This window comes from Oculina patagonica, chromosome 8 (genome assembly GCF_052425735.1).
Source record: "Oculina patagonica isolate OP01 chromosome 8, crgOcupat, whole genome shotgun sequence".
In the NCBI taxonomy this organism is placed as follows: Eukaryota; Metazoa; Cnidaria; class Anthozoa; order Scleractinia; family Oculinidae; genus Oculina; species Oculina patagonica.
This window is the reverse complement of record NC_135765.1, coordinates 1,793,823-1,814,330: the sequence shown is the minus strand read 5'-3', so window position 1 is coordinate 1,814,330 and position 20,508 is coordinate 1,793,823. Positions and strand designations below refer to the sequence as shown.

At 38.3% G+C, this 20,508-nt stretch overlaps 1 protein-coding gene across 1 annotated transcript; it reads right to left on the bottom strand.

The window, feature by feature from the left end:
- Positions 1-4,019: 4,019 nt before the first annotated feature.
- On the bottom strand, positions 4,020-20,465 carry LOC144662045 (uncharacterized). The gene is made up of 3 exons (XM_078522778.1): positions 20,334-20,465; positions 19,491-19,565; positions 4,020-4,454 (listed from the first exon to the last, which is right to left on the bottom strand). The coding sequence occupies exons 1-3, from the start codon at positions 20,431-20,433 to the stop codon at positions 4,354-4,356; spliced, it is 276 nt and encodes a 91-aa protein (XP_078378904.1). The 5' UTR covers positions 20,434-20,465; the 3' UTR covers positions 4,020-4,353.
- Positions 20,466-20,508: the final 43 nt, after the last annotated feature.

Here is a 20,508-nt window from a genome sequence, read left to right as displayed (position 1 = left end):
ACAAGATGATGATCTTATCGACAAGCGTATCTATAGGAGAACATCGAAAAATGAAGTAACTGTGTTCAACTGCTTGTATATTTTCCTTTTAAGAGTGCGGGTCCTCGACTTGATATTATACGCCAGAACTGATACATGTACATGTTTACCAAGAACTGCAAGAACTGGAATTAGATGTCTGTCTGAATGTCTGTTGATTTCCTGTTTAACAATAACAATAAAAAAACAGTCTTGGCTATAAAGCAAAAGATACTATACCACCAGCAGCAGCTTACCATACATGTCCAAACATAACAAGTAACGATTCTCGGCTGGTTGAGCAAATACCAAACACATTCGAAAAGGCGATCTCCACAGCCGTTGTCAGCCGTCGTCACGCTCTCCCCTTCGCTCCACTGTTCCCAAGCTGTCTGCCTTTCTCCCGTTTGCAATTTTTACACAGGTTCTCTGACTTTTTACCGCATTCACAACCAATCTCGACTCACTCTTTGTACCTCCAGACTCTTAAAATCAAATTCCATCCTTTGGATAGCGGGGAAAGGGAAGGTTTTATGCGGGTGTTGGGTGGGGGGGGGGGTGGGGGTGGGGGTAGGGGGTCAAGGTTTATTTTGTCATTGATCTTATTGTCCCACGAAGTGACTGACCAGATTACCTGGTGTAATCAGTTACCTTAAGGTTTAAGATGGTAGTAATTTTAGCGATTTTTTTTAGCAAGATTTAGCGACAATGTAATTTAGCGATTTTCAGATTTTTTTAAAAAAAAAACAGCAGGCCCTAGAAAAAAAGATACCCAGTGTAAACCAGTATTTCATAAAGTAATAGCTAAGATGGAAATAAATGTTCAGTAAAAGAACAGAATCACTAGACGGCATTGTCAGAAAGAACAAAGTTTCGATATCCATTTCTTAAAAGAATTTTTGATGTCGACTATGATTAATTTATTTTCTTTTGGGGAGGGGGGAGGGAGGTACTAAAATTTAACGAGTATTAAATTTCACGAAGACTAATTTTAGCGAGTACTTTTAAATTTAGCGATTTTAGTGCTGCTCGCTCAAATCACTAAAATTAGAAGCCGTTAAAAATTGCACCCTTGAGGTATGTTGTACTGACAGCAGCCTGGGAACTAGCTAAGGGTTGGCCCTCAGCCCTCAGATACTGAGGTGGTCAGGAATTCAGGAAGAGAGGTTTAACTTTAAAAAAACAACAACAACAGCGACAAAAAACCTTGTAGTAGAGAGAAGAAAAGGACCAACCTTGCAGAAAAAAATTGGTCGGAAATCATTTCCTGTCTCCACTTCTCAGTATTTGAAGGTTTGCCCCTTGCCTTATTTTAGGATATGTGGGACGATTAAATGCAGAGGGCCACACAACGTTAGGAAGACTTTGGCACAATTCTTTGTCGGATCTCACGTAGCTTGGAGATGCGTGTACTAGAAGTCACTCGAGGTGTATAAAACAGTAATTTTAAATGCACGGCTAGTACGACGACACTTAGTATTGGACAATTTATTAGGAGCTAGCTTATGTGTACTAAACAGTGGCGGATCCAGACCTTTAGGTAGGTGGGGCCCCCAATCATCCTTACCTGAAATTAGCTCTTGAAGATGATTTTTCTTGGTCCCGTGGGCCTCGGTTTAGCCTAAAAATAATAGGGACCAGGGCCCAATGGCTTCTCCCCTTGATCCGCCACTGTTTTTAATAGTTGCAGACGCAACAGAACACAGAGCATTTTAACTTGGTCCCGCATTCATGCAACTACATTCCTGGACAAGTTCTTGCAACAGGACCACATTAAGAGCCCTTTTCTTCACTTGTGGAACAGGAACAGCTAGTCCAAGTTCATTGCAAAAGAATTGTAGCTGCCACAGTTTTTTCTTCGAAAGAGAGTTTGCCTAGACCATTTCCCACACAAGGGCCTGGCCTAAAAAAACAAATTCTGAAATCGCTAAATTAAATAGTCACTAAATCTTGCTCAGAAAAATGGCTTAAATAAGTAGCCGCTAAAAATAGCAACCTTAAGGTAACGATTACTTCTGCAATTCTGGTAGTCTGGTCAGTCACTTTGTGGGACAATAAGATCAATGACAAAATAAACCTTGACCCCCTACCCCCCCCCCCTTCCCCCACCCAGCACCCGTATAAAACCTTCCCTTTCCCCGCTATCCAAAGGATGGAATTTGATTTTAAGAGTCTGGAGGTACAAAGAGTGAGTCGAGATTGGTTGTGAATGCGGTAAAAAGTCAGAGAACCTGTGTAAAAATTGCAAACGGGAGAAAGGCAGACAGCTTGGGAACAGTGGAGCGAAGGGGAGAGCGTGACGACGGCTGACAACGGCTGTGGAGTTCGCCTTTTCGAATGTGTTTGGTATTTGCTCAACCAGCCGAGAATCGTTACTTGTTATGTTTGGACATGTATGGTAAGCTGCTGGTGGTGGTATAGTATCTTTTGCTTTATAGCCAAGAGTGTTTTTTTTTTTTTATTGTTATTGTTAAACAGGAAATCAACAGACATTCAGACAGACATCTAATTCCAGTTCTTGCAGTTCTTGGTAAACATGTAAATGTATCAGTTCTGGCGTATAATATCAAGTCGAGGACCCGCACTCTTAAAAGGAAAATATACAAGCAGTTGAACACAGTTACTTCATTTTTCGATGTTCTCCTATAGATACGCTTGTCGATAAGATCATCATCTTGTTTATGAACACATACTGTATTTGCAAAATTCATGTTGTTGACACACAGACCAAGGTATTCGAAAAACTTTACATAATCGATACAGCCGGAACTAAAAATAACTTTTACCAGTGTTAAATAGTTAGTAATTTAATGAAACAGAACCACCAGAATAAAATATGACACGCTTCGAGACTACTTTGTGAAGACATTTCGCTTTGAATTGTTTTATTTCTTTCACAGTGCGAGTTACACAGTGTGAGCGGCAAAGTCGGTAAATATGACACGAAACTTGACCTTTGTATTTTTGCGGTCAGATCAATTATCCCATCCTCTAAAATTAATTTTTATATGAATACAAAACAGTAAATTACACATAAGATAGGTAGACTTTTTCGAGCATAAACTGTAGCCAAAGTGAGCAAAACTAAAACACATTGAATAAATCAGATCGAAATGTGTTTACTAGTGTTGCGTGACCGTGACAATTTTTGTAGTCAATACATGAAATATTCACTATGCGTTTACTTCTCTCAACGGGTGGTTTTTCAATTGCCCGGGCTGGATTTTTTATATGTTACAGTACCATAATAGTACTTGACGCCGATTTGTATTTTTTTCAAAATTTCGATGTACCAGGACACGATTTTTGCCACCAAAGTTACCTTTGTTTCAAGTGTTTTCCAAAATGCTCAAAATACCAATTTTCGGGCTTTAAAAAAGGTCTGTTTAACTGCATCGTTTTGCAATATTTTTAGGTTTCTGTGTATTATATTGGATGCCCCGCATACCTGCCAAAGATAAATTTCATACGTTCAACCTTCTTTCCGTACGAGTGTTTTGAATACCCACAAAAATTCGACAAAATTTTATGGCGGCGGGGACGCGAAAACGGCCTTTTAACCTTTTGCCGATTTTCTCAAATATAAAAACCCTTTGAAAATTTTAAATGTCATTTTCGTAAATAGTTCACCAAAGGGTTTCTTTTGACTGAATATGAAGAAATGCGAATTCTGAGTTTTGAAATTTTTTTCTCGAAAATTCCAGTCGGTAGCACTTAATTGGTTGGCTCTTTAATTACACCAGAAACTAATAAGCGCTGATCATGGTAGTGATTCCAGGCTGCAAGCAGTCTATTTTTCGGAAAATATTGTAAAGCAAATGTGAAAACAGACTGAATTACAAACACCCAGTGGCAAAGCTGGGAGTATCCTGAGCTCAGATGAGAATTAAGAGAGAAATAGAGACTACTTGAAATCTATGTTGGCAGCAGTGATGATAAGTGATGAAGACGACGACCACGATGATGATGGAACTAAAGAACATAAGAAAGTTGAGCTGCAATCCAATAAATTACAAGTTTCAGATGTAATATATAAAACATGAGAGTTTCATCACATTTCCAAACACCAAGAAGAGAGTTAAAAATAAATGTAGTTCCTTAATTTACAATAATCGTCTCAAAATTCTTGAAAACCAAAAACCTTGAAATTTCAGCTTCTTAGATTGACAGTCGTGCTGGTATTAAATGCAAAACCACATCATTGCCTGGAGCTGGAGAATTGAGATTTCTTGTCAGCTATGGTTCAATTGGCTTCCACCTTGAGCTGTTGTGTACTCCCTTGGCTTGGTAATAATAATTTGAACCACCTCATGGCCATTTGTGCATCAATAATGTTCAAAACCCAATGATCTGATCAATTGGTTTGTACTTCCATTCATCCTGGCTGAGTTGAGTTAATTCCTGTCTCAACTTGGTCAGGGTCTGCTCATGGATCTCTGAAATAAAACAGACTCTCAAGTTAAGGAGGGAGATCCTTTACTACATAATGGTTACTGTGGATGACTTTTAAACATCATATCTTGGGCTACCTTAGCAGGGCTCACCAAAACCCCCGTCCGGTCGTCCGGGACAAGTAGATTTTCTTGTCGGGCAAGTGACTTTTCATGCTCACTTGCCCGACGGGCAAGGGCCCAGGCAAACCATCAATTAACTTAATTTCTAAAACAACGATTTTGAAACAAAGCAGTACAGGTTAATCAAAGGTTATAAATGAACTTTACAAAAACTAAAGGAAGCTTACTATAAATAAACATGCAGGCTACTTTGAACAAGGCTTCAGGACAGTGATAAATTCACCGTTTGCAAGCCACCTTCATTTTTGGTTCTTATTTTCAATAGAATCAGCCACTCAAAACAAATAGTGTCACAATTTCCCTGGTTGTTGTTGCTATCATTCCAAGAAATATTGCCCAATTTCATAACGTGAGGGACTGGGGCGAATCCGGACATTTACGGACAACGTGAAAACAATATGGCGGCTTTGTTTGGCCTGCCAGTTTCTAAAGATCAGAAGAGTTCGAAAAGCTCTTCTAAGAAACCAACATCAAAACATGTAATATCATTTGAGTTAGTGAAAGAAAAGCTATTGAAAGGACGAGTAGAGCATCTGGATTGTGAAGAATTGAGTAGTTATTGCAGCAAACTTCAACTTAAGACATCAGGTACAAAAGGAGAACTCATCGAACGATTGGCACCCCTGAAGGACGAAAACTTGTTCGATAAAAGAGTAAGTCAGATCACCAAACAGTATAAATTTAGGACATCTCTTTCAAGAGAAAATGTGCCTCCACCAACAGCAGGATGGAAGTTTGATACAGCTTTATTCCCGAAAATCAAACAAGAAAACATAGACGCGTATCAGTCTGCCAAGAGACAGGGTAAAAAGGGACAGTACAGGAAGGCTCTACGAATGTTCCAGTCAAGAAGAATGAAATCTATTAAGGTTTTGAAAAGAGGAGACACTGAGGTATTTATAAAAGCAAGCGTATTGAAGAGTTTCACGACCGAAGTCACACGCACAGTAACTGTAAAATTTAATGGTAACACCCCTGAAAAGGCATACTGTGAATGTGCAGTAGGGAACTGTGGCCTTTGCTGTCACGCTATACTAGTTCTTCTTCAGTTAAAGCATTTTACACGTTATAAAAAGTTGTTGCTGGCCTTGACTTGTACTCAGAAACTTCAGACTTGGCACCACCCAAACACAAGAAAGAAGGATAGTGCAAAGGTAAAGACTGCATCACACATTCGTCTAAAATACTTCAGAAATGCACGCTCAGCTAGAAAAACTGTAATGCATGAGAGAACAAAAAAGAAACTTCAGATGCGGCAAGGGGACGGCTCAAATGTAGACAAAAGTGACTGGTTGTCAAGAGATGTCTCTAAAATAAGCAGCAAAGTAGAAAATAGACTAAATGAAACTAGTGTTAATGTTTCAAACCATTTCTTCAAGACCTTAACGAAATACAAAATACAATCCGGATTGTATTTTCATCTATCTTACCAAAATGCTTACTTGCGTAGGCTAATAAACCATGAGCATGACTATGCCAAACATACTGTGACCTATGATGACACCATCCTTGCACCACGATTTGCTGACAAGGCTGAAGATGTCTGGCACTCAGTACTGGATCCAGCCAAGGGAAAAGAATCTGTCTCTCAGCCAAGCACATCTTTTGGAGCCCATAGTAGTGAAAGTGTCTTTTCAGAAGAAAAGACTAAAGAGTTACTAAATTTAATCTCCCACTCAACTGAAGAGTTGATAACAGTCAAGATACCAGAATGTGAAAGTGTTAAGCTTTGTGGAAGTAATTATGTTGATGTCATACAAGGCTCAAAAGAGTGGTTCAACAATCGTATAGGCATTATCACTGCCAGCAAGATACCAGCATTACTGGGACTATGTGGACATAAAGAGTTTGACAGCTCATGGTTTTGTATTCATAACAAGCTGGATGAGAGCTTGCATAAACCTAAGAAATTTAAGAACTTTGAGAGGGGCAAAACCTATGAAAGGGCAGCTTTAGACAGCTTCAGCAAAGTTTCAGGTATTAAATTATCCAGAATCAAGGAATTACTTTGTTATACAATTAATTTACAGTGAAATTAAACTTGCTGGTTAAAATGAAACTAAAAACACTAACCAAACAAAACCTTAAGAAAAAGCCTTGTATTGAAATTAATACCTTATTATTTGTTCTAAAACAGGCATCCCCATTTTAAACTGTGGATTTTTCAAGCATCCAACAGATGCTAATTATGGTGCTAGCCCTGATGGCATCACACAGACATTTTCAGTTGAAGTAAAAACCAGAGCTGAGAACTCTACAGCACCATTGGAAAAAGTTACTGGCTCCCATGTAGTTCAAACAAACTTCCAGATGAGTTGTACTGGTGGTCAAATAACATTCCTGCAGTCATACCTACCAGAGAAAGATGTCTCCAATTTTTTCTACATTGCAAGAAATGACCTGCTAATTAATGTCATAAAGGACATTACTGACCACATTCTACACAATGAAGTTTTTGTTGAATGGCACTATGATGAACATCCCCACTTATGTAAATTAGGAGAGGAGCTTTTAGGAAGCATTGCAACTTTTGAAAGGTTACGCTACCTCAGATCGTGGATAAATGTTCTGGCAAAGGATGTAAAAAAAGTGGCTTTCGTGTAGATTCAGAAGGCTTAATTTATAGATGTACATTAAAACTTGAAGTCTGTGTGCAAGCCAGGTGGTTTATCATGCTGGTGCTTATCCCTGTGTTACTTAGTACAATAATTATTAAATATGAACTAAATATTGAAGGAATTTGACAACAACTTGACAAAATTTTTTATTTTACAGTTTTCATATTATCCTTAAAAGGCCACAATAAGATTAATGCTTAAATTGCAAAAAAGTCAGCCTTCAGAATTCATGAAAACAAAAATGAATGCTATTTACTCTGAGCACAACATTGATTCAAGATACACCTGATCAATCTACTTTGACAATATGTTAGGGAAATTATATAAAAAATACTGGAGTAGTAGAACCACCAACAGAATTTGATGCCTTGCATTCCTCCTCAGATTCCTTTGGGCCAATGGGTTTCTTGAAAATGTTTACAATGTGGGCTAGAACCTTATGAACATAGCCAAGAAGATCAATTCTATTAGAAGGCCAGCATGCATTAATTATTGCCCAGTCTCGCATCCGTCCAATATAGTTTTCATTATAAATCCTGAGAGTGGCAATGTCAAAGTTTTTGCTAATTTCAGTTTCATCATACTGAGGATTGTATTTAAGAGGAGGTCGGTTATGATGAAGGCCTTTAGCGAGGCATAATTCAGTTATTCCAAACCCCTTGTCAGTTAGTACTATGGTGCCTTTCTCTAACATATCAAGAACTCCAGACTGTTCAGTTATATCAGAATCTGAAATAGTGCCAGGATATGTGTCACTGCACTGAAGAAGTGATCCATGGGGGGTAATCCAGACTGAGGTCTTGCCGGTTGTATGGTTTTTGTATTGACTAAATGTAATATTGTTCACATCAAAGTTTTCCGAAGCGGCAATCTGGGTCTCTGTACAATCACCCATGCATGATGTGTCTCCAAAGCCAGCATCATTGAAGTCCTTTGGTAGGAATGCTGCTAATTCTCCTGGCAAAGGAGTGAGGTCAATGCTTTCAAAAACAGCTACTAGAAATACTGACCAGGCAACAAATATTCTGGATTGGGTAGAAATACTTGTATTAGTCATCCAGCCCATTACACCAAGATGAAGTGCATGGCGTGAAATTGTCAAGAAACACATAAGTTCAGTTCTCTTATCCATCTTTCTACACTTGCTCCTCTCAGATGATTTGCAGTCTGGATAGACAAGTGCACTTACAAATGGTTCCAAGCACTCAAACAAACAATCAAATTCACCTTCAGTAAGGCCAGTCATATAGAAACATTGTCCCCTCTTGATCACATGCTCATATGTAAATCTTGTTCTCTCATACTCTGCTTGAAACATCTGCAGTTGTCTTTGATACTCGGTTTGTTCATTTTTCAGGGTGGCAACTTCTTCAGTTAGCTTAGATAATTCTCCTTCCTTCTCTTGTAGCTTTCTCTGCACTTCTAATAGCTGAGCTTTCAGTGTTGAATTCTCGTTGGAAATTGACTTAATAATTTCATCCTTTGGATCACTGTATACTGACCTTTTGATCTCCCTTCTTGGTGCTTTACAAACTCCTGAGTCTCCCTCATATTTAAGGCAACGTTTAGCCGACTCGATTTTTCGCGGGGGTGTTATAAAAGAGGTTTTCTTTTGAATGTACGAGCTAGAGGTCGATCTGTCAGGTATATCTTGAATCGACAGTCGTTTTCCTTTGGACCAGTGCTCTGAGCAAATAACATTTCTCTTCCAGTTTACGTTCTTGTTTTTAAGAACCTTTTCATAAGCACACTTTAGCTCTTTATCCCTTGCAATTTCACAGAGTTTATAATAATGAATTCCAGGAGTACGCCATGAATTAGTACATAGTGCTGCAGCACAATTCCAATGCCAGTTGATAGCTAATGTGTCATCCTTAAAAGTATGTTTAACATCAGGTAGATCATCAAGTGACAGGCGCTGTCCATTGCTCCAATGAGCACAGCAGATCACCTCTCTCTTCCAATTGACCTTTGACTTGCCAATTACATGCAAGTATGCGTCCCTTGCGTTCTTCGTTGCCTTCTCGAGCCAGGTAAGAGTGTAATATGTCATTCCTTCAGTTCGCCATGAATTTTTGCAAAAACTGGAGCTACAGCTCCAGTGCCAGCTATTTTTCTTTGTGGAATGATCAGATGTTGCCGTCGACTCGGCCGCCATATTGTTTTCACGTTGTCCGTAAATGTCCGGATTCGCCCCAGTCCCTCACGTTATGAAATTGGGCAATGGGCTTCAAACTGCCATGTTTCGCTGATGTTTAAAAATCGCCCTATAATGCATTGCAAACCCCAAAAACTGTTGATCCGTACGTTATGTATCCGTCATGGATGGTGTCTGTGGTAAGATTCTCCCTGACAAGTTCGTAACTTTGAAGCCAAAAATGTCAAACTAAAGGCCCAACCCAGTTTCAGATTTTCTTTAGTTTGTTTTTTGTTTTTGTTTTTGTTCTGTTTTTTTTTTTGTTGTTCTTTGAAGGAGGCAAGCGTGGCCGAGTGGTTTAGGGCGCTGGTGTTGTAATCCGGAGGTCACCGGTTCGAGGCCTGCCCTTGCCACTAGCTGGATTTGTTTCTCGGTTGTCCCAAGCTCAAATCCTCGACCACGCTTTGTATATAGCCAACTGGTCTGCCTCCTGCCAGTTGGGATTTTTAACCTTGTTATTTTCATTTGTAAATTATTTGTTTCCTCTGTTTCAGTGGCATGCCTGTAAACTAGCAACCTCGTTCCCAGGGTCTCTCTAAAAAAACTAGCTATCTCTTTGAGATATGAAGCTAAGTGCATGACCACTTTAAACACATATATATATATATATATATATATATTTTTTTTTTTTTTTTTTAACACATATATTTTTTATTTTTATTTTTTTTTTTATTTTTTTTTTTTTAAACACATATATATATATATATATATATATATTTTTTTTTATTTTTATATATTTTTTTTGTTTTGTTTTTTTTTTTTGGGGGGGGGGGTTGGGGGTCATGAATTATTAATAAGGTTAAGAACCTGGGCAAGGGGGAAAAGTGTCCGGGCAAGCACAATGTGAGAGTTACTTGCCCCATGGGCAAGCTGTAATTCTAGTTTTTGTCGAGCCCTGCTTAGCATCCTGCCTTATTCCTGGGTTTAGTTTTTGGCCATGCTTGTTCTATTGGAGGTTGCCTTCACTTTTGATAGTCATCACTGTATTTAGAAAGTCGTGTCCAGAACACAAAAGTCCTTAAAACTCTCACAACTTACATCTTTCTCCCATGAAACAAAAGCCAACATGCAGACAACATTCCAATGCAAAAATGGTAGCATGGATTTGTTGAAATTTACATTATTTTAAAAGTTATGACATTACTATGGTGGCCCATTAGTGCCATAGTATTTTACGCTGTATTTTAACATTTTTTTCCTTTTTTTTATATATATTTTTTATTGTTTTATACTTATTTTTTATTTTTTCTAATTTTTTTATTCTTTTTTATTTTATTTTATTTTTGTTTTTATTTTAATATTTTATTTTACTTTACTTATCTTTTTTCATTTAATTTTTATTCATTTTATTTTATTTATTTATTTTTTTTCAAAAAAATAAAAATAAAAAACGGCTGTGGCACACCAGTGCCATAGCAAAAAAAAAGAAAAAAAAAAAAAATGCCATGGCCCAGGAGTGCCATAGCGCATGATGCACTGGGAAGGAGTAGTTAAACAACATGGCGGTGCGGATAAGGAACGATACATGGAAGAGGGTCGGAAAGGGGGGGTGTCGTGCCCGGTGCACGGCAATTAAAATCGAAAATTCACGGTTCACGGAAATTAAAACAGACTTTTCACGAATCACGCATAAATCAGCGTTTGATTTTATTTTTCACCCATATCCAGGATAGTACTACAAAACTGACGTGTCGACCATTTTATATTATTGCATACACATGAAATAATTGTTTTTCACGCTCTAAAATACTAAATTTACAACAATTCACAACTCAATGCCGTAGTCTACACAAACAGTACTGGTTACACTTCGCTACTTGCAATTCTTTAGTGTAGGGCGTATGTGCAAGAACAATGTCTTTGCCAGTAGTTTCATAGGTCTCGTAAGGCAATGACAAAGACTACACAATAAACTGTTCACATCTGTGGTCGGACAGCTCTGACCATTCGACCTCTTCTTGTCTGTATGCCACGGAGAAAGACCAGTACATCTTCATCATCGCTCAGGTGTTCACTTACATCAGAATCTGTGTCATATTCTTGCACTTGTTTCGAATAATCGGAAACGTCAGAAGAAGCATCATCCCGTTTATCATGCGGCTAAAGGTCAGAGCCTGTCGGCCGTGTTACCATCTGGTCTTTTTTTAAGCGGCATAGTTTTATATCAATGCTGGGCCCGGGGCTTCGTTTTTCAGCTTCCTCCCTGAGGCCTGTATGTTCTACCACGTGCCTTACAAGATTACAAACGCTTGCAACGAGCAGTGCTTTCCCAATAAAGGAATACACACACGCTCTTTGCTGCCAACGAACGCATTAAATGCATTTGAAGATATTGTTGTTAACTCCGATCAAACCGGCTTTGTCAAGGGAAGGTATATAGGTCAAAACATAAGACTTTTAAGCGATTTAATGGAGCATTTAGATGCGAAAAGGACCGCTGGTCTGCTCCTCTTTATAGACTTTGAAAAAGCTTTTGATAGCCTTGAATGGGATTTTGTTGCTAAAACTTTGAAAGTGTTTAATTTTGGCCCAAATGTTACCAGATGGATCTCAATCCTTTACAATGGTGTACAAAGTGCAATCATAAACGGAGGCTTTTTAACGAATTATTTCAATATATCAAGAGGGGTCCGCCAAGGCTGCCCTTTGAGTCCGTTTCTCTTTATCCTTGCGGTTGAACTGCTAGCTTTAAAAATACGCCAAGACCCAAACTGCAAAGGTATCTCTCTTCCAGACGAACAGGAGGTTAAGATTTCACAGTTTGCCGACGATACTACTTTAATAACAAAAAATGCTACATCTCTTAAACCATACTTAAATATTCTGGATTGTTTTGGAACTATTTCAGGACTGAAATTAAACAAGAAAAAAACGAAAGCAATGTGGATAGGCTCTATGAAAGACAGCAACCAGAAGATACTTGATTTTAAAGCCACAAACGAACCGATTAAAATTCTTGGAGTCCACTTATCCTATAACACAAACAAATGTATCGAAGAAAACTTTTATTCAAAGGTGAATAAAATGAAAATGAAATTAAATTTATGGCTCTCAAGAGATCTCACAATTTATGGCAAATCTTTGCTGGCGAAAGCTTTAGGTGTGTCACAGTTGGTGTATGCAGCATCTATGCTGACTGTTCCAGAAGCGGTCATTAAAACCGTTCAGGAGAATCTTTTCGCTTTTCTGTGGAAAAATAGGAAGGACAAAATAAAAAGACTTGTAATGTACCAACCAGTTGTAGAAGGGGGAATTAACTTCGTCAACTTCAATATGTTAGTTAAATCTCTGCGCCTGGCCTGGATTGGTAGGCTCCTAGGAAATTCTTGTGATAAATGGAAGGCAATACCGAACTACTACTTCCGAAATTATGGTGGCCTCCCGCTTCTCCTCAAATGCAATTATAATGTGGCTCTGTTAGATAAAGGTCTGCCCCTCTTCTACCGAGAACTTCTTCAATACTTTCAAGAACTCAAGAACATAACCAACATTTTCCCAAACGGTGAATTTATTATCTGGAACAACAAGTCGATAACTATAGAAAATGCTACTTTATTTTGGAAATCATGGCTTGAACGTGGAGTTGTTTTTGTGCAGGATGTGTTAAATTCTAATGGCAATTTCTTATCTTACGAAGAGTTTAGTAATAAATTCAACATTACAACAAATTACATGCATTATTTCCAGCTTATTGCAGCCATCTCATCTCATCTTAAAAGGAAAGCTGCACAAACTTTAATACCTTCACGCGATCTCTCATCAAACTCCGCTTTCATCTCCTCAACTGAAACCTCGATTAACCTAGCTGTAGCACGCTGCAAAAATTATTACCAACTAGTAACCAGTCACAGTTTTATTATTCCAAGTGGTGTACAAAAGTGGCAGGAAAGATTTCCTGAAAATTTTACTAACTGGAGTGAAAAGTTCCAAGCAATATACCGATCAACTAAAGATAACAAACTGCGTCAATTCGGTTTTCGTTTCTTGCATAGAATAACTGTTACGAAGAAAGAACTCAAACGTTACCATCTAGCCAACGACGACAAATGTATTTTTTGTTCTAGTTCGGACTCAATTGAACATACCTTTATTGACTGTAATGATTCTGCACTCTTTTATTCACAAATTTTATCTTGGTTTAATCACTGTCAAGATACTGCGATCATTTTATCCAATAAACAAATTGCTCTTCATGACATATCGCATCTGTCTGAAGGGCTTTCCAGTCCCATAAAGCGCAGATTAGACTTCCTCATCATCTTGGCCAAACAATATATCTATGCTTCTAAATGTCTTGAGAAAAAACTCTTTGTCAATGAATTCGTGAATAAAGTCACTATTCAATGGAAATTAGAAAACTGCTCTCATTTTCAAACAACGACTGAATAATTTTCTCCAGGTATCTTATTGCGTAATTAATTAAAAATAGATAACTTTGCTTGCACTAAAAAAAAAGAAAAAAAAAAAAAGAAAAATATCATAGTTGTAATATGTTCAAATATTAATCTAATGCATAGCCCTCATATTACTTTATTTCCTGCGTATATTTCCCTTTATTTGTCTTTGTATTACTTTGTATATATTACATGATAAGTGTAAAATAAGTGTAAGTTATTTTATCTTAAGTTTTGTATGCAATTGGTCTGTAAGTAGCTGTATTGTTTACTTTTCTTGTGATGTATTTTTTTTTTTTCTTGTGTGTGTTGCAATAAAAAAAAAAAAAAAAAAAAAAAAAAAAAAAAAAAAAATTTGAAGATATTGTTGGATCCACATAATAGACAACACCTTCCAAAACTTGAAAAACGCTTCCCTCACTGATCCTCACTGTCCGTGACTGTCCGTACTTATACTTTCGCACGTCACTACAGCTCACGACGGAGTTATTCATGCGAGTCATGTGACGTCAGTACATGTCTAGGATTGGTAGTCTTGGTAGTGCGTAACGAAGGTGGCATTTTGCTGACAGACTTGATCTTGACATATCAAGTTCCGCGAGCGTTTTCGAGTTTTTTTTGACATGAATACTATGTGCATTGAATATTTCACGAAAAATGAGCTAATTATAGACCATGTTCACGAATCTCGAGAATTAAATTAGTTATTTCATGAATCACGGGAGTACTTTCGTTTACGGATCACGGGAAATAAATTATTTCTTTCACGATTCACGGCAATTAAAAATAGGCGATCACGGTTCACGGAAAACCCCCTTTCCGGCCCTCATGGAAAGAAGATGAAGAACTGACGCAGGATTAAGGGGAATACCTGAAACGGGCTGAAAAGAGATGACATTTTTAGCATAGAAAAAGCAGGTGACAGGCCAACACAGAATACTCTGTTCGTGACATTTGTACATTTGTACATTTGCCGTTCTGTATTGGATTTGGTCGGCCAATTTATTTTTGCTTCTCACTTGTTTAGAAAGGGCACTATACGCTGTCAGCTGTATTATAAGGAGGAGTTTTTAGTTGAATAGAGTCGTAAGACTGCCGCCCAGCAAACGTGCTGTGGACATAAGACTGCACGGTTTCCCGTAAGTCGTATCTGGCTCATTCATATTTACAAGATATGTTTTTAGCTCTCAAAATATTCACTCTGTGAGGACAAGGATGTTGATTACTTGCATTCTATATTTGTAACGCCAGGTTTGTCTGTTTATAGTGTTGCACAGTGTGTTGCTTCCTTTCACTTGATGGCATTTCTTTTGTGTAGTTTTAGCCAGAGACTGCAAAGCTTTACTTCGAAAAAGCTATGACCTTGTTTTAGAGAGACATTAAACATGTGTTGTTTAGAAATATATATTTATGTTTCTTGCATCAATTTGATTGAGCGTTTAATATTAAAGTCTTTGAGCTCGATGTTTATGTTTTTACCTCCCTTGTTCGTTATGTGACATTCTTGCACCAAACGATTAAAGTTAGATTTACTGTATATCTATATAGCTACCACACGCAAGTTTGTTGACTTTTTTGCATGTTGTGTATTCCACCATACCTTGCAAATATGAATGCAAATATACATCTTCTTAATCGAAACTAATACAGAGGTCTCAAAATCTACTAACGGGAAACCGTGCAGTCTTATGTCCGCAGCACGTTTGCTGGGCGGCAGTCTTACGACTTTATTCAACTAAAAACTCCTCCTTATAATACAGCTGACAGCGTATAGTGCCCTTTCTAAACAAGTGAGAAGCAAAAATAAATTGGCCGACCAAATTATCCAATACAGAACGGCAAATGTACAAATGTCACGAACAAAGTATTCTGTGTTGGCCTGTCACCTGCTTTTTCTATGCTAAAAATATCATCTCTTTTCAGCCCGTTTCAGGTATTCCCCTTAATCCTGCGTCAGTTCTTCATCTTCTTTCCATGTATCGTTCCTTATCCGCACCGCCATGTTGTTTAACTACTCTTTCCCAATGCATCATGGGCTACGGCACTCCTGGGCCATGGCATTTTTTTTTTTTTTTGCTATGGCACTGGTGGGCCACAGCCGTTTTTTTATTTTTTATTTTTGAAAAAAAAAAAATTAAATTAAATTAAATGAATAAAAATTAAATGAAAAAAGATAAGTAAAGTAAAATAAAATATTAAAATAAAAATAAAAATAAAATAAATAAAATAAAAAAAGAATAAAAAAATTAGAAAAAAATAAAAAATAAGTATAAAACAATAAAAAATATATATAAAAAAGGAAAAAATGTTAAAATACAGCGTAAAATACTATGGCACTAATGGGCCACCATACATTACAAAAACTTAACATCGCCAAAGCTTTTTTAGTGATGTGAATCTTAAAAAAAAGCATGCTACAGATTTTGCTTCTAAATGCACTCTACCAGCCGGAGCAGTACCATATGTGGGTTGACTTTGTTGTCAGTTCTCACCCTTGCTCTGAGGGCTCATCTCCAAATACTCTGATTTTCCTACCTCCTAAACAAATCAAGCATTTCTAAATTCCAAATTGACTGGATAGAGGACCTGCACAAAATCCAGTAAGGGTTCATGTGGCTCCCTCAATAAATGTTGTAAATTTTAATAAGTGTATTGTCAGTAGTACTGGGTATGCACCACACAAACTAAACAAACACTCAGCTTGATAATAAGACAGCACTCAAGAGAGCTGCAGCAGGTATTCAGATGTGAATCACAAGCTAAAATTCATGCCTCTCCCTTTTTAGGCACTCAGCTTCTTACATTACTCTTAAACTAGTGCTGTACAAGAGCACCCACCTACTTCACATCTGAATGATAACGTTGATAGCCTTGCAGTCATTGTCAAAATTCTGGGGTTAGCGCTCCTAATTCCCCTTACTGCTTGTCTCAAATGCTACCATGTGCACTACTGTCTCTGGCTAGTTGGCCATCCCCCCTCCCTTCCCATGATATATGAGTGTTATCCAACTGTGTATAGTATCCTTCTTATGCATCAACTATCTATTAAGCGGTATGACAGGCTTTTATAAATTAAGTTCTGACCAAATTAAGTATTAAAATTCCTGCACTTAAAATATTTGTTAGCATTAATGCTTATTTATAATTGCGTTCGACGGTAGGAGAACGCATCCTAATCTTGTGGTGTCCTGTGGTCTCGTGGTTGTCCTGTGAACGCGCAAGCGAAAGTGATTATGTGTCGTTCTATGTATGTATGTATGACGGTATGTGGCAAGTTGGCCTCGATCTCATGTGATTAGACATTAGAAAGCAATTAATTTTGTCACAGCAACGTCAACAATGACATTGAGCCACAAAGACAGCGCGCGCAAAAACAATTCATGAAGCTGATAACGGTAGGCTGTAAACAATTGAAGGGGCAAGCGCAAGAAACGCACATCGAGTTTTGGCCAAATTGAAAATTGTCACAAACAACTTCAAATTTCGCACGCAAGTTCGTTTACGTGTGCTTAACATTGATCTGTATTCAAATTCGCTGGATCTAGCTTCGTTTTTTAGAAATTACGTATGCAAAGAACAAAGGCGTTTTGCAAAGCTTACGTTCTCCACAGTCAGCCAGCAGTATGAGTTTTTCGACACATCGCATGTAAATCTTTCCTTCTAGCGTTATTTAACTGTCCGGGGAGGTTGAAAAACGTGTCAGAGCCATGCTTTTAGTTTCTAGCCGCCATGTTGAGTATTCGCTTTAAGAAAAGGACTGGACAACACATTGTGACGAGATGTCACCTGATAGGTGTCACGTGAGAGGAAAGAGAAAAAAATGGCCGTTTGTTCCTGAAAATCAAAGCCTTTGGTTAGTTTTAGCGTAAGTGAGGCTGCCAGGTGGTTGAAGGACATCATTAAGTCTGAATACCCGTAAGTTAAAAGCATCGCTCGAAGAACTGAGAGATGTTCCTGCCTTTGTTGTGTACAACAGTGCCGTTTAGCGCTCCAGAACAACGTTGCACAAACCAAGGTAGTTTTGAGCCTGGCAGAATAAAAGCCTAAAACGAGAGTTTCTTGCCGGGAACTTTGTCAAGGCGAGTTTTGCAGTGTCCGCTTGGATGCTGCCGCGACAAAGTTGCCGAGAAGTGACCTGGTTTTAGACTTATAAGATATTTGTAAGTGCCCGGAGCGCTACCTCCCATCGCAAATTTGTTTTCGCTACCTCATTAAATATGCACGTATGGATCGGTCAAAAAGTGCGTGCAATCTTGTCTTGATTACGCGCGCAGGGTCTTGTAGATCTAGATTGTGTGATGTAATAATGTAAGGATAGGAGATGGGAGAGCAAACAGTGTTTACTGAAAACAAAAGCAAGATGTTATTGGAAAACCAGCAGAATGTGATTTTGCTGAGCACGCTCGCCATGCCATTTACTTGGCCTTCCTTACATCGGATCAACGGCGCGCGTGTCACAGAAGTTGAGTGTTGTGCAGGCGCTTTATCGAGAAAACTTATCAAAATAGTGTTGCCCCAAACAACAAAAAACAGCTAACTGCAAGCAGGCTGCAGTGAAACCTAACCGCAAGCAAACTGGAGTGAAAGCTTACGGCAAGAAAAGCGCGATCTTAGGGTTAAGGCCGACTCGGATCTTAACCCTAACTTGAAATGCTAACCCTAACTTGATTTTGTAACCCTAACTTAAAACGCTAACCCCAACCCTGAGCCTTGGGGTTCACTTTTACCTTAGGGTTAAGCGCTTAAACCCTAACTTGGAACGCTAACCCTAACTTGATTTTGTAACCCTAACTTAAAACGCTAACCCCAACCCTGAGCCTCAGGGTTCGCTTTTGCCTTAGGGTTAAGCGCTTAAACCCTAACTTGGAACATTAACCCTAACCTTAGGGTTAGAGTTGTTTGAGTTATAGTTTGATCCTTAAAACGTTTGCTGGTTTCATTGTTTTAAGGAACAAAAGGGTTCCTTTGTTTATCATTTGTCAAAGAAAATTCCTTAATATGCCGCCAGCAAAAACCTTGTCTTTTTGCATGTGTTATTTTTCGAAAACGAAGGAAAGACCAGCAAAATTAAATACAGGGCAGTGTTGAGCACACGTAAACGAACTTGCGTGTGAAATTTGGAGTTGTTTGTGACAATTTTCAATTTGGCCAAAACTCGATGTGCGTTTCTTGCGCTTGCCCCTTCAATTGTTGTGTTCGACGGTAGGACAACGCATCCTAATCTTGTGGTGGCGTGTGGTCCCGTGGCTGTCCACTGAAAGTCGTTCTATGTGCCGTTCTATGTATCTTGGTATGTGGCAGGTTGGCTAATTAATGATGTCACAGTTTCTTTGCGAGAGACCCTGGGAACGAGGTTGATTCAATCTAACGATTTTTCGGTTTGCGTTTTCAAGTTTGCCTTGTGAGTTGTGCTGAAAAATAAATGTTTCGGTAGTGCTCCCTTCAACAGTAGTAAAAAAAATGCTGTGCTTCCTCGTGCGCTGTTGGATTTGAGATTGTTTCACTGATAGTTTCAAATGATGTTGGATACGCGCTTTATGTTGCACGCGCGGTCGTTTCAATGATTTGTATGACGATATAAACAGTCGCGTTACTCGGTATACGTTTGCTAGCCTTATCTTGTGTACTTATCTTGGGTCAAACGCACTCCTCTAATCTCTGATTATTACTAGTTTACTGAATTGACTACCTTTCCTAAGACTTTTCAAGTTGGAATCCACCTCAATATCCACTTGAATTCTATTTAGTAATGCCTCCAAAGCCTCTGTAAAAAAATTAATGTACATAATCAGAAACCCATAAGGGTTAAAACATGTTACGCGCGCGCACAGCGTTTGAATATTCATTTTGCTAAGTACCATATTTGGAAACACGAAGAATTTGTACGCGAATGCTTTATACACGTAATGACACAGGCAACATAATTTTTGGTTTTGGGATAAGTTGCTTGAATTTCGACCTAAATGCCGTAAATTTCTTACAGAAACTAAAGAAATTCATTAAAGTGTATCAAAGTGAAGGTCTTTAGACTACCTCATGAAGATGAAAACGAGAATTTAACCAAATTTAACTCTATTTAACCAAGCTTGTTCAAAAATAAGATTACGCCATCGAGCGCGAGCTTGCGCGCGCTGTGAATTTAATCCAAATATGGTACTTAGGGCCTGTTTACAAGCAGGCGGGTAACCCTAGCACATAGGGTTACCCTAGCACCTAGGGTTACCCTAGCGCTCCCACATTTCTTCTTTTTTTCATCGACGTGTTTACAAGGCGCTAGGGTTACCCTACCCTTAGTGATTTTCGTGATTTCCCAAATATGGTACTTAGTGTAAACGAATGTGCAAACGCTTTGTACAATGCGAATCATAGGAAGTTACACGTTTCAACCCTTATGGGTTTCTGACATAATTAAATAAGATGTCGAGATTGACAGCTTAGCAGCTTAATTGCATTAAGCTTGCGGTTGCATTGATGAAATAAAAAGATAATTATTTTGATCTAAACTGTAAGGTAAGCAAGAGCTTTTCGTCACCTGGTGTCTTGCTACTCTCATCTTGATCTGGGGACCGAAACAAAGCTTTTCTTGTGTCTTTAAACTGTGCACGATTTGCACCGGAATCTACGCCCGCCATTTTAAAATTTCGAAAACAAAGCCTTCTGAATATGCGCAATTCTACAAACCGCTGTACGTGTACTTTGGGCTCAAG